Below are 19,411 nucleotides of genomic sequence, written 5' to 3'. Positions count from 1 at the left end.
AAGACAATGCCGCCTAGATTTTCTTTTAGCTCATGAGTTCGATACTAGATTCGTACCAACCAGGGAAACGTTTAGTGGAGGTTTATCCAGTAATATGCAGATGAACTAACAGCAACACTTTGACCATAAACGTCAACTGATGCCCACGGTTACAGTGTAATATAGACCTTCATGCATTCCTATAAGGTTAACGATGGCGCATTACGTTTAACAGTCTTGGCGTTCGGAGGATCCAGGGTTTCTGGTTTCTCGACCTTTTTTATTTCTCGAGTTCTCGAGGCATTGAGTTTCTTTTTCCCGTCTCGACGAAGGACATATTTTCCGAGATTTCTCGGCTTGAGAATTCTCGAGCAGAAACCCTAGAACCATTCACTGGATTTTATGCCGTTACATTAAGCTTTAGGGCGTGCGCTACCTGGCGCGGGTGCACAGAGCACGCATGCGGCAGGTAAAATCCGTAGCACATTAGCGTTGCTCATAATATTTTTCGTTAACCTTACGAATCGTCAGTTAACAGCCGACTATGGAATTTGTATCCCGTTTGCTGTCTGAATGAATGGCCTTTTGACTGAAGATACAGCGACATTTGACCTATGCAGCGATTGCATATCTCTCGTCTTGACCTTAATGAGACCAATGCACTCCTCACGCGACCCTCTTATCGTGCTATTGTTAACAAGTATAGTTGAATAAAACTCAAAAAAATTGGGTGTTAAATTAAACATGACCACTATGAAGGATTCATAGACGTGTAATGTGTACGACTTATTCGTGCATCGATTTTACGGATCTGACTATTATGCCGTAACTCAGGGGTCACCAATTAGTTTCTACAGAGGTCCGGTTTTTTATTTAAAGTGTATCTTGTCAAAAGTTGACGTTTAATAATCCAGTAAGTAAGCAAAAACATGGTGCAGCCATCTGCTTGAGCTGTTAAGCAAGGGACACGACTATTTCAAAACTTGATAACTTTTCTACTATCATTATCAATAACTGCTAATATAATTATGTCACTTTCATAAAAAGAGTCTTCTAGTCAAATGAAAAGTCATTCTTGCTTTTCTATTATGCGACATGTCTATAAGATGCTATATCTATTGGCTTTTGTTTGGATCAAACATGATGCATATTTTAATATATTAGTGCGAGCGAGATCTATAGAAAGTAAATTACGTAGACGTTAGCGTTTATGTCAGTGTTGACACTGTCAGTGACTCGTGGTACGGGTACTAATTAATACATAATTTTACGTTAATTACCGTATTTGTACATAAAATTATTTCGACCGAGCTCTAGTAAACAATAACAATAAACAATTTTACGATCGTGACATTTTTATGGGACGATCAAATTTATCGCGACCGAGTTTGCTCTTTATTTATGTCCTTCGTACAGAACATATTATGTATCACACGGTGTGACATTAATTTGTCGTTTTTAAAGAACTTTATTTTAGTTTGCGATGTGATTTAGTGGGGTATCGTTGTAAATGCTCTGTTGAGTAATTTTCACAGCTTTTACTTTCATATAAAGGCTCATCTCGAAAACGCTGTATTTCAAATGCAATCTTAAGTTTATCTCCGCAAGGTTGAAAATAATTTAGTTATTTTAAGATAGGATACTAAATTATTAAGAAGTACAATGATTTAAAATACAGCGGCTCTACGTGGGAAGTGCTTTAGATTTAGATCTTCATCATTACCTGGAACAAATATTTGTAAACAGTAATGCATGCTGTTGACCTCTTAATATCCCATTGGCTTTACATCAAGCTGTTATCTTGTTTACACACATCTTTCAATATAAAGCTTCTGTTATTGATCAACGTTGATAAGTTGGAGAAATGATCTCTCACCTTTATCCCGATTGCATCCTCATCTATTGCTTTAGAGTCTGAGAAAGACCCGCTTTCAGGCAATTATTTCGCGCTTCGCACGATCTTCGGTAACCTCTGCTCTGTTGTAAAACTATGTGTGAGAGAACGAAAAAATGATTGTGCTAGACTTTATTAGGATAGGTAACAGTAATTATTTATAAATCGCCTTTCTGATAAGTGCGTACGATGGAAGCTCGTTTGTTACTGGCGCGAAGGCCAGGACACAGCGGATCGGTATGAAAGTCACATGGATACACGTCACTTTCATACCGATTTCGCACGTTTGCACGCACCCTGGTTTAAGATACCTTTGAATCGGCCAAAACTTGAGCCCAGATTCAAGACTATCGTGAAATCGTCTAATTTATGGTGTACTTAGCGAACCGTCCCGGATTCGCACGGGTTAACAAATCATACGCCTAAACCTTCCTTATAATTAGCGCTGAATTTTCGTTTAGAAAATTGATAGCTCATTAAAAATGGAAATGTGTTTATCAAAACATTTGTTTTGCTCCGATTAATTCAAATTAAATAACTCTCTAATATTAATTATTCACAGTATTTAAACTGGATATGTAATAAAATGTAAATCCATACCCAATATTGCCAAAGGATTTACCCAAAACCCATATTGATCATATGGAACCGTCCGGCCAGTTTCGCGGAAACCTTTTAATTATGCAAATATTTTAATTAAGTCCGACAAACGCATTAAATTAAAATAACGGAACGTTAAAATATTATACCACGACCCAAATTTCACGAAAACTACGCAGGCCTGCGCTGTGATTGGGTATTGATTTATTTTAGACAATGTTTTAACGTACATTCTGTACATATTGAATGAAGCAATATTTGCTCTGTCGGATTGATTCTGTGTTGTAGTTCGGTTATTCCAGATTTGATTGGAAACGGCATGTTTGTTGGAATGTATTTAGACTGTATTCAGCGCGTAAGCCGAAGTTTATATTGGAAAACCTGTCAGAAGTTTGAATGCTTGGCACATTTATACAATATAGTCCATAACTTTTTGGACTGGGCGGCGGACCCTATAGCCCCAAAATTTGACGCGGATATTGGGAATCTGTTCCTTATAATAGTTCTTTCGCTAGGCTGCGAAAAAACTCCACGGCACATGTGATCCCGGTTCATTCTGACATAGCCACGATTTCTTCCTACAGCCAATTGTATTGTATAATTCAGTCAGAAGTGTATAATTAGTTGGGTTTTACTGAACATGTAGTCGAAGATCTGTAACAATATATGAGTTTGGAAATTAATATATGTATTCCTCATCTATTTTTAATGCAAACCTAAACTGTTAAGCCCCATTTAGACGGTTCAACAGAACTTGCATGCCGTTTTCGTAACATTGCGATATGTGATCGATCGACTGAATTCACTGTTCGTTGTAGTTAGAAATGGATCGAATATTGCATGCAAGTTCTTCAGCCGTCTAAATGGGGCTTTAGTATAGGTATGCCGTTCTTTAGAACCCCTTTAGTATGGAGGTATCGAAGAACGTTCTCGAGAAGGACACAACTATGTATAGGCTTTAGATTATACAAAAATTGCGTCACCAAATAACCTTAAAAATCAACACATGTAATAATCAATGTTAACTACGTATTATAGTTAACTACACGTTTATGCACCTGCATAGCTGCGATACTCCACATACCTGAAGGTGCATGCCACCCGCACATGTGGCCTGTTCTTTACATGACACATGACATTGTTTTAAAATAATAGGCATAATCTAACCTACCTTTTACACATGAATGAATGTAAGATAAATTGAGGATATGAGGAGTGATTTTTGTAACGTGATTTACTTATAACTGTAGAAAAAATCTGTTGTATCTTCTCTATGTTATTTTTCAATGCTTAGATTTGACACATCATATTTGCACGCTTGCTTGCAAGCAAAATACACATTGTTCCTGTATTTTTGCAAATAAATAAATGATTGATTGATTGATTATGTAAGGATTGCTTTTCTTTAAACATAAAATTCATCCTATTGTTCTAATTTTATCCAGAAGTGACCCGCAAGCTTCCAAATATCGCCAACCTATCAAGTATAAAATCTTGGCAGGATTATCAATTACTTGAGAGATAATTGACAATTCGTTTAAAATCCCGGTTGAAGCAATTGAATTTTCAATCGCGGTTACTTGGCGGCGATTGATAGAAATGTCGATTGACGCCACATTATAAAACATGATCATCAAAAACTATAAAAGTGTGAGATCGCTGTATAACATCTTACTTCCCGATTACGTCTGTTTGACAATCGCAATTGATTTTCTCGGTGAAGTCTGATGTTATATCAATGAGTTAAAACGCTGTAATTAAAGACTGAAGATATATTTACTGCGTATATCAGGGGTTCCCAAAGTGTGCGCCGCGGCGCCCTGGTGCGCCGTAGAAAGTAAAGAGGGGCGCCGTGAGTTCTATCATTATCCGAAACTACAAATATTCGCGGGTACCTATTTGAGCGCTCGCATCGGTAAATAATATAGCGTCGTGTCACTCTTTTTCGACCGTGATTTTAAATTTACAAGGGCGCCGTTGCAAACTACTAAACTTGTAACTGCGCCGCATGTTGAAAAAGATTGGGAACCCCTGGCGTATATAATTCGGAGTCATCCAAAACACGTCAAACTTACCAGTGCAATATTGAAGCAGCTGCCGTGTACAAGAAGTCTAAAGCACATTTCTTCGAAGTTTTAAACCGTCGTAAAGCACAAATGCCGCAGCTTACCGAGAAAATCAATTCCAGGAGCAAGCTCGGGAATAGGTCGCCATTGAAAATACAGTAAAAACCGCACTAACAGTTTTATATGGTTCTTTTAATAGTCACTCTTGTCGACTTATTTAAGGGGGCGTCCATAAATTACGTGAGGCTTTTTTGAGAATTTTTTGACCCCCCCACCCCCCCTGGTGAGATTTCGTCATGTTTTTCTTAAGCCCCCCCCTCCTAATCTCACGTGAGATTTTTTAAATTTGTGTACAGGCTGTAATCGCGATGGATTATAAAAAAATAAGCAAAACTTTAATTTATCAACACTATTTTGTGAAATTTGCTATTTTTTTCTAAAAAAATTTTTTATTCCGATTCAACTTTACTTCCACGCAAATTTACACTTTTTTCCACTAAGAAAAAAATTACGTGATATTTGCTAAAAACGCGCCTCCCCCCCGAGTGAGATTTGGTAAGATTAAGCTTAACCCCCTCCCCCCCTTGAACGCCTCACGTAATTTATGGACGCCCCCTAATAGTACTTTAGAATTCTATTTGGGTGTTAGTCTCAAGATGACAGCTTTTAACCAATATTCATCCTGAAATAAGAACTTAAATAGTTAGTTATCGAATCGGAAAAGACACAGTTTTCTTAAGTAAATAAAAAACTAGGGACACACGAATAGGCTAAGAAAAATAAGAGAATTTTGTGTGCTAAATATATACTTTAAATATTATTACAAGGTTCTACGTTCTCTAGTTGTTTGAGCGTGTACCTGGTTTCTGTCCGCTGTCCTGCCAAGAGATGTTACGGTGTTCTTAACGTAGACGATCTACAGAAAAAAATAACGTCTACAACTCTTAACACCAACGAAAACGGGTAACTTTGTTTGATAATTACTATAGAAAGTGGCCTATTTAATTGTTTATGAGTATAACTTTTTGCGACGTGGCGGTTTGATTGAGGGTATTGAATTAACTAATAACGTGATAAATTGGTCCTAAGTTCTATGAGGCACAAAAAGTGGCGTTATATGTAAAATAGTATTAAGTTTGGTACTTGACAGTTAAACCAGTTTCTTGTTAGAGGCCTTTCAGACCCTAGCTTCTAAATTTCTTGGATATTGGGAAATAGGTGTTTAGCTAATTGGCAGCCGGAAAGCCATCCAAGTGAAACTTTGCCTTTGCGTAGGCCCTTGGTTTATGATTTCGGCACTCCCCTTACAAATAATTGTTTGGCAATATTATGGCTTTACTCCAAAAATTTCAACAGAACATGAGGAAATTACTCGGTTCGAGTGGGAAGCCTGAATGGCTTTCCCCCGAAAATGCAACGGTTTCGCTCCGGTTGCCAAATAACTTTGTTCTGGGCTAGAGGATTTCGCAAAATTCCAACCAACCGGGGGGTAAAAAACGTTTCTGTGCACGTGGCCAACTTTACAGGGACGTTTTTCCGATCGCTTGCCGATTTAATCGTGCAATATCACCATTTTAAGATCTCTCACCGGTTACGTTTAGTAGTTACTAAACTTGAGGTCTGGTTATAGTGGAACTTGAAAACTATGGGCTTACGCAAGCAATGGAAATCGTTGCCAGGTAGCGGTGAAATATGGGATTGTTTTCCAAATTTTGCGTGGTTGTTTATGTGTTTAGTTTGTAGTTTGTGTCGCGTACATCTAGATTTAGTTTTAACTTAGTCCCTTGAATAAATTTAAATAGAAATAAACGTTTATTAAAATCCTGCACAAGTTACGTTACAGTAAATTATCAAAATGTCAATAGAAGCAAACTGACTGATAAGTTACGTGAATGCCCTAATATACAATAGGAAGATAAATGTGTACTTAAAAGTCTTATTATTGTGTTAAGACACAAGATAAAAAAAATATAAAATTATAGAAAGCTTTCAGTTTCGCAATAACTGTAGCACAAAGTCGTTTAATTGTTTAATTTTCAAGCAAGAATTACCTCAAAGGAACGTTTCAATTTGCAGGCACCATTCAACTCTGCGTTACAGACACAAAATGAATGCCAAGATCTAATGAAATGCACCGTCTACTTGACATGACATCAAATCATACTGCACCTTATGCCGCCACAAACGAATCGAAAATCAACTGGAAATGTTACCTTCGCTAACAGAAAAAGGAAAATAAACATTCATTGGACATTAATAACTCAAACCGTTCCGAATCGACATCCCCCGTCAAATAATACACGAGCACTCCCCCGCCGGGTGGCCCCTCCTAAACCCCCTTTTATCCAAAACGACGAGAGGCTTCGTCCAATATTATTTCTGTCAATACCCATTTAATGCTGTAGGTTATCAAAATGTATGTTGTTTTTAGCCTACTTGGGTAGGAAACGGAATATTAACAACGTATGTAGAATTGTTTTTGCTGCTTGTAATTTTTTCTGGGGATACTTGAAATTGTTTCACCGCATTGCGCTGTTTAAAACGTTCGTGTACACGAGATTGCGAACATCAAATAAAGAGAGATTTCATTATATTTTTCTGTCCCTTCTTTTATTTCATCTTTCAGCTACGGAAAATGTTAGAAATAAAAAAAAACCCAGAAATTATTGTGTTTTGTTTGTGTAAGTTGACGGCCCTTGTAAACTGGAACTTGGGTTACTTAATCTCTTTGAAATGGCGGCCAAGGTCAAACTAGCGGCCCGTTAAGATGTAGGTTGGCCTAAGACTTATGTAAGTATTTTGTTTTTTTTTTTTTTGGACACCCACACATATGACAATCTTCCAGGACCCTTTACGAACGCCTCTCTTTTATGTTTATACATGGAAGTTAAGAAAAATCAAAATAAAGAGTCTGTTTTAAATTCTATAAAAGTAACTCCCTACGGATAGTACGGACCTTCCACTAACAAACGACTTTTCGGGTAGGAGGAACGAGAGACATTTAGGATTTTAGGAACATTGAATTGCCTGAAAATGTATTCCAATAACGGCGAATCGTAAAGTAGGTCTACACTCTCTAGTCTACACCAACAGATAGAGGGTGAGAAAGATACCGGTGTTGACACGCTATCAGTTTATCATTATGCAAATTGACCGTGTTCCGAATGCTCCAATACAATAGATCACGTGGGCGACTCATTAAATTCTCATAAACACGAACTAGACCCGACCGGTTTCGCTTTCGACGGCCGTCTGTCACACCGCGCCGACACTTAGTCTCGAGACCACGATAATGAGAGCACATGGGTGTGAACGGAAAAGAACGATATTTAATTCTAGTTTCAACTCCGAGAGACTAACCACTTTCGTTTTTATCGGGCGCCTGTCACATAGTACGCAAGGCTTATCTCTATTCGTGACTCGATTTATGTGACGGAGCGCATCGACTCGGACGGAAAATGCAAGACGCTTTGGTCTAGTTCAGAGTCTCGGAAACTTGACGAACTAAATACGACTCCGGTTTCGTTTTAGATAGATGTCAGACACGTATACGCCTAATTATGCAGAATATCTCACCGAACATCGACGTTAAGATTAAGATTTTACTAAGGAAATGGCAATATTTGCAACAGTGGTTTGTTCATTCGCATGAAACGTTTTTGACAACTTTTGTTTGTTTTATTATATCTTTAGTGTGACTTCCTTGGTCATTGTTGAACAATATTCAGGGTTAATGAATGGGTCAGTATAAGAGAAAATGAGTATGTTTTTAACTTCAATTCGGTCTCATAAAATCCATCGAGCTGTAAAATATGCGTTGAATGCGATAAAACTCGTATAATTGATTTATTCTGTAATTGGATAAGGCTGGTTACTGCTTTGAAATGTATTTACAACCGACAGGTTTCTTTGATTATTTAACATCTATTGTCTTATTTGTTATCTTATTTTTATACCATCTTGCTTTTGTTCTTTACGAAGCAATCTCTGTGCTAATTTTAACCGCAAATGTCGTCTGTCAATTTCCTTGGTAATCAATAAATTAAGGCGGTTATCACACTGCCGCCGCATTTCGTTGCGACGTGCGGAGCGAAATATTCGCGCGGCGACCATCACGCATCACCGCACCGGTTTTCTCCGTATCTCCGTCCGGAGCTGCGGTGCACGACGATGCTCGATGTGGCAGACCCTGCCGCCCGCACCGCATCTCCGTCCGAAAGCGCGAACCAACGTGCGATTCGCACCTCCGCACGAAGAGGCGGAGTCACTATGTTATAACATGCGCTTTTTCAATCTTGATTCTACAGTACAAAGTTTAAAACGCAGCACTGGACGCCGCTCTGAAGTGCGGAACAGTGTGAAGTGTGTTAGATTTGACACAAAAACAAAATGCGTTTCGGTTGAATGTAATACTTATTATTTCTTGTTGACTCGCGCAAATGGCTTTCATATGTCCGGATGTTCCCCTCCACCGGTCCCAATTCTCAACCTTCATGCAACAATTCAAATTTTGTGAGCAGGTTCAGTAGATAAATAGAAGTTTTCTTTCGTTTAGTTTTTTTTTTTCGAAAATGTTCAAAATGGTGGAAATTGGTATAAAAGACTTAAATGCCATTAGGGTCTATGGCACTTAAGCTTGCGACACGCTGTGATAATGACTCAAAGTAGTATTTTTAGTTTTTACTATTTTCAAGCTTGTGAATCTTAACGCGAGGTCTAATACAGCTCACAGTTTAAGACTGCTGATGATTGTATTCCAACGTTGATGACCCATAAATTACGTCGCTTTGTAATATAAACAACCCACATAACAATTACTAGCACATACCTCTCCGTTTCTATGGGCCTTAACAAGTCAACATGACATACAAAAATCACGCAACAAATGAGGTTAATTTAGGGGCTTGATCTATTAGATGCTCTTAACAATAACTAACCATACATGTCCCGTGCATGTACAACTGTACATGTATCTGACATGCTGCACAAAGGCTGAGCAATTAGTGCCCGCACGACACGTTGCGTAACTTGTATCGCCAGCGTCTAATATATGTATACAAGTTTCGCCTTATTGCAGGCGAATAAGGTGCAAACTGTAAACATATCTTTGACGGCCGTTCAGTGCGTATTATGACTACGTACGGGCAGATGTACAGTGTTTGGTGTAACTGGCGGGTGCTGCGGAGTAACAGGGGAATTGATTTAGGCTAGATCTGGTTTCGGTCATCGAAAAGCTGGAGCGAAATATTTTGGGTAGTGTCATCATAATGGATGTATTGCAATGTCCTAGTTGTCTTGATGAATGCTGACAAAGTAAGTGATATAATTGCTATCGTGTTGCCAATGAAATTACTCGTACTTACTTTCCAGGGTTAAATCGTTAAAGAGTATTTATTACGGAAATATTTTTCGTCGCATTACTATTATTACGCAGCTGGTCGAATATCAGAGATCTAGCAGCGCCACTATCTTACTCAAACATACGACCGAAGTATGGGCATTTTCATTTTAACTTGTAGGTAATTTAAAACGCGACTTAAATAGTGGTTCAGTAACGTCTAACCGTCATATTCCTGACAAGATGTTTGACATTGACCGCCAGCTTTGTGACGATTACTAACCGGGCGTTAATGGTACACAGTTACAAGTGAAAATTATAGACGTCACTCGACTGTCATCCGGGAATTTCACTAATTTCCCTAAAACGTGTACCGCGACACGCATATTGATTGGTCTGCCTGTCCGTCGTGTCATATATCTCTCGATTGTTGTACACACCCCGGATTTGCATGAGGGAGGCTTTGTGCGTTGCATGACTTGTATGTATATGTGTATGATGCTATTAGGCCGTACAAAGGAATAATGCGGGATTAAGCGGCGCAGACGGGATTGTCTGCCGCAGTGCCGGCTAGTTGTTTTGATTCTTAAGCCTTGCATAGCATAGACACGTGTATACGATTGTTGAATCCTGGCGTCTGGAGATTACCCCTAAATTATGGGATGAGATCGTACAATTTCCATTTTAATTTTGGATCAAGATTCTTGATTAGTCCTTTGGTTAATTCGGGTTTTAAAGCCGGCTTCAATAGCCTAACTAATGGGTTGTCCTAATTTGACTTTTTAATCAGTTACTTACAAATTTGGAAACGGTGTCGTTATAGAATATTGACTTGTTCTTTTCTGTTTATCACTCTAATGTAGCTTGACAGTTTTCTATGAACCCTCAGCTACATTTAACGCTATCTGGGCTAAATTTCTTTATTAACATTGAGATTCACCACAATTTGAAGTTTATACACAATCTATAAAATAAATTGTAGTATAAATAATCTCTCACTCAACTGTACCAGTCTATATAGTCCCATCTGTTCGGCACTCTGACCTCCGTCTGTAATATAGAGAACTAATAGATAGTCTATGTACGACTGTGTCAATAAACTCAACATTTACTATACCTATGTGCACGCCCATACCCTTTCGTACTACCTAATATGAACTAGTTCGATACCTTCTAGAAATACTGAGAAAATTATTCTTATCGGATGTAGGTGACTCATTTGGGTTCTGATTTTAGTCGACACGTGGATTTCATTTTTTATTTAGAAAATGCAATTATCCAAATGTAGATTACATGTGTCATGATAGTAATTTTTTTATATACTAGGTCGGTGGGAAACAAGCTTACGGCCCGCCTGATGGTAAGCAATCTCCGTAGCTTATGTACGCCTGCAACTCCAGAGGAGTTACATGCGCGTTGCCGACCCTAACAACCCTCCCTCCCCTCGTTGAGCTCTGACAACCTTACTCACCGGCAGAAACACAACACTATGAGTAGGATCTAGTGTTATTTGGCTGCGGTTTTCTGTAAGGTGGAGGTACTTCCCCAGTTGGGCTCTGCTCTAGATCTGGAATGACATCCGCTGTGTTGTGCCCTACCACACAAAGCGAGATGACATTCACAATGCCCATACCTCTCTTGTGGACGTAGTTTAAGGACGTACCCGGGTCCAAAAATTGTTATCGTCATCTTCTTTTTGTAGGCATTATTTAATTTATTAGACATATTTTTTTATTCAAGAAATTACACAGTATGACAGTTATATTATAACCAATCCACTGTAGAATTCATATAAACGGGTATACAATTATGTAATCAATAATATAACAAAGACATTAAAAATACAAATCTAATACATAACAGATGACTCACATTTATCCATCGCCTCACAGAACTTCAACATTCACTACAGATAATAGACCAACCACTTGCAAAAACATCACATTCCGGTGCTGATGCGAGGAGAGCGTTAATCAGTTGAAGAGCGCGGACCAGAGGAGACTTACTATAGGACACAGTGCCTGTTCTAGGTGCAGCCATTAGCTGACGCATTCGTGGTGGGAAAAATAAATTTGGCCTTTACATCATTCTTAGAATAGAATAGAATAATTTTTATTCGTAAACACAAACAAGACACATTATATTAAATAATATAACAAAAACAAAGAAAGTGTAAAGTGCCACGAAATGGCCTCATCTCAGCGTGTTGTTGGTGGCTTCCAGCGCTGATCTTCAGATGAGACCAACAACAAGTGAGAAAAATCCCGAAAGGTAACAGAGGAAAAATACATAAAATAATATAGAGTGAACAAATTGAAAAATAGATAAAAGAACGACTAAGTAAAGATTATTTATATATCAAGCATCGTAAACATAACACTGTATCGGTCCGGTCCAACCATACCTTCTTATGGGATCTTATTATCTGGCAACGCCAACACATTAATTTTTGTTACGAAATAGTTATATTATAGTTAAGTTAATTCAACTCCCTTAAATAAGGAATGATGTGGCGCTGACTCAGTAATATTTAATATCTTTCTAATCTGGTCCTAGCTAAGCCAATAATAACTTGAATCGATAAATTGTCACGCTAAGCCGACATTATTAGTGGTTTCGATCGCGACTGTAATCTAGGCGTAGGTGTTAAATAATGTGCTTTGTTTTAGTGAAATTTAGTTATTTATTTATTATTTTGACATTTAAAATATCGCGTACCTACGCAGTACAACGAAAGCATAAACTTCTCCCAATGTTTTGTATACTGGGGAGGTTTTTGTCTAAGTGTCTTTTGACGGATAGGATGATAGTAGTTTAACATAGTTCTTCTGTTTCAAACTGTACTGTGTTTTTTCAGCAGATTCCTTTCTGAGTTGTGTTACATGAATTTCTATAGCACAGTGTATGAAAAAAATGTACCAATTCAACTAAATTGTTGACGGTCGAATAATAAATAATTTAATCTTATCCAACTACGGACGGGTTATTTGGAGACCTTTAATCAGTATTTGAAAGTAACCTACAGTATTTTCGAATCTGCTGAGTTAAGGCCTCTTTGACTCCTAGTCAAAATGTTACTTTTAACGAAATTATTGGTCGCATCAAGGGTGGGCTCTTAACTCGTGTATTAGTCTCTCACACATAACGATGTTTTCCTTCGTAAATTACAGCCTAAAAGGTTCCAAACCCATTTGCCAACGAACAGCACTCTGGCACCTCTCCATTGCCGAATAAGGCCCGGCAGCATGACAACAGCCAATTAACTAACCTCCCCAAGCTCGTATATGATACTTTCATTTCCACTTTCAACCTTAATTTGTAACTTTTAGAGTTGGATTTGGAAAATCAATGTCGTAAAGATTATAGTGCGACAAGGCCGCTCATGTCCATGGTATTTCTCTAGTGGACTGCAACATTATTCTACCAGTCAGTAACGTCCAGGGGTGTTATAGTTAGTACGGCGTGAAGAGATTCGACGTTGCCAGACGTTGATAGGTGTAAGTTTGCTCTCCTATTGCGTATAGTTGCCACGGATCTAAGGGTCAAGTTTATACAGGTAGGATAGGTTTTATTCGCTTGTGTTCAGTAGGCAATGGGAACACATTAGGCGCGCGATAACTGGTGCATTAGCCTAATCGCACCGTCGCTTCGGATCTTAATTAAATATTCATTAAATGCATCGCCTCGGGGGTTAGGCTACACGGGCTAATGTTTCGATTCTAGAACATTATGCGATAGAATAATGTCTACCTAAATAAAGATTTAACAAATGTCGCATTGAGACATAACATGGGTATGTTGATCGATTTTATCGCAAAGCAAACATACCCCAGGATGACGATATAGGACATATTCATATTCATATTCCTTTATTGATAAAATTACAAATTTTACATGTCAAAAGGTAATACAATATATAATTAGGTCGATGTCAATTTAAGTACAATTAAGATAAGAAATAATAATAATCAAATTCAATTACAGTAAAATAAAACAGTACAAAAACAGTATAAAAATAATCAAAACAATTCAAATATCCACTAAATTAAATTAAATCATTATTATAATATTCTGACATGTCATAATTATCAAATTAAATAATATAAAATATAACAATATAAAATAGTAATAATCAACACAATTCATACATCCAATAAATTAAATTAAATTCAAATTCAAATCATTATTATAATATTCTGACATGTCATAATAGGCTCTACATGTCTCAGGTGAGACATGTAGAGTATATGTTGAAGTATATATTTGGAATCTTTACGAATAATGGTTACCGGATAAAATATCTTCTTGACACTTGAACCTAACATAGTTATCTCTTGTTCTAGCACCGAGGATGGAGAAGGCGAAGGCGTACATAAAGAGCTCGCTAAGCGCGTCGCGGCCGGCGTCCCCGCGCGACAAGCCCACGGCGCCCGCTGAGGACGCCCGCGTGTGCTTCGTGTGCGGCGGCGCCGGCTTCAACGACCAGTATACCGTCAGAGTGAAGCCCGACCCTCAGGTGAGACACGTACAGAGCTTGAAGTCGGCGTCCCTTTGCGACAAGCTCGCGGCGCCCGCCGAGGACGCCCGCGTATGCTTGTGTGCGGCGGCGCCGGCTTCAACGACCAGTATACCGTCAGAGTGAAGCTCGACCCTCAGGTGAGACACGTACAGAGCTCGAAGTCGGCGTCCCTTCGCGACAAGCTCGCGGCGCCCGCCGAGGACGCTCGCGTGTGCTTCGTGTGCCGCGGCGCCGGCTTCAACGACCAGTATACCGTCAGAGTGAAGCCCGACCCTCAGGTGAAACACGTACAGAGCTCGCGGTCGGCGTCCCGTCGCGAAAAGCTCGCGGCGCCCGCCGAGATCGCCCGCGTGTGCTTCGTGTGCGGCGGCGCCGCCTTCAACGACCAGTATACTGTCAGAGTGAAGCCCGACCCTCAGGTGAGACACGTACAGAGCACAAAAGAGGCTATAATTATGTCCATTAGGCATAGTTCCATGATGCCACAGTGATGCATTTTGCTGTGTGTTCTGATCGGCTTCAACGTCTTTACACATCGCAACTAGCCAAATAAACAAATTCTTCTAATACTTCGTGGCCACATGTCAGCCTCTATCTACTAACTCGATCTAAGCCAGATACTACGGAGACGTGTTGCTGTGCATTCATTTCCCTTTAGTAGAATTCCTTTCATTCTAGTTGAAAATTCTTTAGGCGGGTTAAGCGGTTAAATCTGATCTGTGATTGCCATTTGGCACGAATGTTTCTAATGGGTAATCAACTCATCATATCAATGAATATATAAAACAGAAACTACCCAAATAATTACGACTCGCCTTAAACATTGTTCGCTTTTCATTAGTGACCTCAAAAAAACCGCACACGTAACGTATCGTAGGTCAAGCGTTAAACCGAATATTTAATAAAGTTATTTAAAAACAGTTGAAAAATAGTTCAGTTGTGACACGTCACATACTGGACGTCAATCTTATATGAAACAACACATTCATCAAATCTCCACCCAAACATTTTTAGAAATCACTCAATCAAACCACTTGACCATTCAATGTCGATGCAAATTACCGCCTATCGCGAAACCGGTTAAAGGCGGTTAGCTGTTAGCGCGACAAGTAAAACGATTGACTTTAGACACGAGACAATTGACACCGACGCGCCGCCGCGAGTTGACGACCGAGCCAAGCATTCGGAGAAACAGATTCTTAGGCTCGCCCGTTTTAATTACCTACAGAATAGTATGAAATGTAATAGAGGTATTTGGGAACAAAACATTGTGCCTGACATTTGTTTGCCTATAAAACTGCATGTCGATGAAATCGAATCGATGTAATTTAACCTTTTGAACGCCAGAACAACTAAAGGCGTCGTGCCCACAGCGCCAAGGTAGGTGTTATGGCGAACGCTGTCAAAGTAACCTTCACCATTTCGGGTAACGTTTACATTAGCTCGCTTGCGCCCGGGATTTTGACGTTTGAATGATGTTTGTATTTATGGCATAAAGTGTTCAAAGGCACAGACATAATACACAGAGACCGATAGTCGCCATGCGACTAATCTGCCAAAAGTGAAGCCGAAATACAATCGACGTGTGCGTTGTGCCGAGCAGTTGGTCGTCGGACCAGGGCTATTACCGCAAAAATCGAAGTTCGTCAATTGCGGGCATTTTTCTCTGTCACTCAAATTACATCTTATTGAGAGTAAAAGAGAAAGATCCCCGCAATTTGCGAATTTTGGATTTCGCGGTAGGCCCCCTGCTCAAACCAAGAGAACATTACATGATGACTTGAATGTACAGTCAAGTGTAAAAATATGGGTGTACACATCTTACTCAAAAATATGTCCCATAGCATCTTATTCCAGTATTGAGCGTAGTACCATATTTATGAGACGTTTCTTTCGATACATATTTTTGCACTTGACTGTACGGTCACAGACTGAGGGTTCAAGCTAATTTAGCTGTCAATGCTAACGGTATGCAATGTCCAATTAAAGTCTAAATTCAACAATTAAAGTCCGTGACTGTACTCTAGCGTCTGGTTGTGCCGGATCAAGCCAAATTTTAAATTAGACTTTGAAAAATAACTTGAAATATCTTGTATTTGAAACAGTCAACGTTGACGCAGCGATATACTTAAACAAAATACTACCGACACAGAGCCATCAATCGCCGTATGATTCGCAAGACAAACGATCCTAAACAAACAAGAGTTCATCATCGGCGTGTAAAAACATCGCAGGTAAACCTTTACGAGAGTTGACCTTTACGAAGGTACTGACCTAAACTAACTTGGCTAAAACAATATGTTAAACAGTGAACACGTTTTCGGAAGAATACAATGATGATAGTGCTAGGATACTTTCCATTTTTGTCCGAGGGAAGCCGAAGGCTTCCGTTTCAGCTTGGGCAAAATTGCTTTCTTATGTCCGGATGTCCTCTTCTGCAGGCCGTATTTCTCAACCGATTGACTTGAAATTTTGCGAGGAAGTTCGATAATTTTATACATTTTTTGTTGATGAAGTTTTGGCAGGTTTTTAAATATACTAGCTAAATATGGCACTAGTCATAGAAGTCAAGGATAACGACCAAATTTTGACTATGGTACTCGTAAAATAGGTGATTGGAGTTTCTTCTCGTTCTAAGATTAGGCTAAATTTTAAATCGACTTCTAAAAAGGAGGAGAATGTAATAGGAAAACTTTCGTAAACCGTGCAATTCAATAAAATGATAACTAAACGACGCCTGACTGACTTTAATGAGTAACCGGCAGCGTCATGTTCACGACGTGATACGAGTCACGTAAATTGGACTCCTATAAATTCCGTGAATTCATTAATCGGGACATGTTGGCATGCATTCGACACAAGTGAAATGACATGGCGTTTACGTTTTACGCTACACGGTGCCAGATTATTAAAGTTTCAAGCTTAATAGATACACGGAAAAAGATTCCAGGATATTCTCAATTCCAGACATATTATCTTGAAAATATTTCCTCGTGACAAGTATTTATATTTTTTATCAAAAATATTATTCTTCGCTTAATAAGGCCACGTTTTCTTAATATAGAAATACAAAAATGTGTTGTGTCACGAGTATTTACTTTAAAGAGAATTTAGAAATCAGAAGCATGCAGTACAGTCAGCTGCAGATATACTTGCCCCATAACTATTAGGCGAGATGTACGACTTCTTAGGTTAACTCTCTACCTATATTATAAGAAAAATCTCCCAAGTTGTCCCATCGCAGCAGTTCAGCCTATCAGTCAATAACTCAATCTTTCACGGAACTGTTCTATATGTAAAGATAATTGTGCACCGTGGGATCAATGTATCAGCAACGTCGGTTCCCAGACGAAAAACGCCATAACGTCACCGCTTCGTAGAAAACCATTAAATTAACGCGGGGAATTTTCCCATAAAGCTTTCTCATGGCCCCCTTGGAGTATGATAGTTATGATAATTCCGGAACAGGACCTCGATCAGGTTGTCAGTGTTCCTGGTAATGTTGGTATCTTAAATACCTGCACTTACCTTGATTATCTTGTAAACTTTAGCAAGTATAGTTGAAACGACCTACTGAAACGCGTCAGACAGGTGTCATTGGCATAATATGGCGATACGTTCGACTTTGACGACCTGTCTGTCTGGCCTAGTGGGTAGTGACCCCGGCTATGAAGCCGATGGTCCCGGGTTCAAATGCCCTTACTAAGTAGTATTTATTCGTGTAATGAGCCTGGATATTTTGTTCCTGAGAATCCTGAGTCATGGGTGCTATGTATTAAAGTATTTATAAATATGTATACCAAACCAAAAGGGTACTTATTGTCATGTCGGTTGTTAGTAAGACTATTTCCATAAAGTCTCAATTTGAAATCAACTTTATCGACAGCCGACAATGTAGTACCTTTTATTTACGTATATGTTTTTAGTTGAAAACGTCACATATATGTCGTTGTCTGTTACAGACTATTTAAACAGTGTCAGGTAATTTTTCATCAACACAAGCCTTATTGAGCTATTTTGGGTCTTTGTCAATTTGTGTAATTATTGTCCTATAATATTTATTTATTTATGTCAGGTTGTTGTTTTTATAACGCTATCGCCTTAAGTAAATTAAGTAATTAAACACTAATATTTACCACCACATTTAAATCTTTCAAAATTATTATACGTAAAGACAAGTTGAGCACATTTTTGAGTAATACTTTTTGGCCAATAGGAATCAAGTATCGTATTTATCGAGAGCGATATGTTAAGTCGGACCAAACGACGAACAAAGTTAAACTGTCTTCACACATTTAATTATGAATAGTACACCCAGTAAGAATAATAATAATAATAATAAGACTAATAAGACAATTATGGTTTCATACAACTGTAAATCGATTAAGAGATCAGTGGCTTATGTGCGAGAACTGTGCAAAGGGTCCGATATCGTGGCCTGCCAAGAAACATGGCTTCTCCCGCACGACCTTGACTTCGTGCACGGCATAGACCCGGACTTCGCGTGTACAGCGACGTCATCTGTTGACACGTCCGCCGGTGTATTGCGGGGCCGGCCATATGGCGGGCTGGCCATATTGTGGAGGAAATCTAGGTTTCCGAATGTTGCTGTAATCAAGTGCTCAAGTGATAGAATAAATGCTATTCGTATCGAGTTAGACGCCCGCTCAGTACTGATTTTAAACATCTATATGCCTACAGACCATCCTGACAATCTCGAGGAATTTACGAGCTGCCTCGCGGCTGCTAGCGCAATAATAGAGGAGAGCGATATGCAAGTGGCTTTCTTACTGGGCGACTTTAACGCACACCCAAGTGCAAACTTCGGTCGGGAGCTCCTGAGTTTCTGTGCGGAAGAAAAGTGGTTATGCGCGGATATTGAAAAGCTAGGCATAGACTCTAGTTCGTTCACATTCATTAGTGAGGCTAACAATGCTTACAGATGGTTGGATCACTGCGTTGCTACACAAGCTGCATCGGACACTATCATAGATGTGAATGTCATTAATGATGTA

General features: G+C 39.0%; 1 protein-coding gene across 1 annotated transcript in view; it reads left to right on the top strand.

The window, feature by feature from the left end:
- The window catches only part of LOC133533513 (uncharacterized), a 223,122-nt gene that overhangs the window by 33,106 nt on the left and 170,605 nt on the right, over positions 1 to 19,411 (top strand). Inside the window, exon 2 of the mRNA XM_061872494.1 lies at positions 14,221 to 14,393. Within this exon, the coding sequence (XP_061728478.1) occupies positions 14,221 to 14,393 (173 nt within the window). The remainder of the gene's footprint in view (positions 1 to 14,220; positions 14,394 to 19,411) is intronic.

Source organism: Cydia pomonella, unplaced genomic scaffold, assembly GCF_033807575.1.
Source record: "Cydia pomonella isolate Wapato2018A unplaced genomic scaffold, ilCydPomo1 PGA_scaffold_173, whole genome shotgun sequence".
NCBI lineage: Eukaryota > Metazoa > Arthropoda > Insecta > Lepidoptera > Tortricidae > Cydia > Cydia pomonella.
The sequence above is the reverse complement of the archived record's forward strand: the minus strand, read 5'-3'. Positions and strand labels throughout refer to the sequence as shown.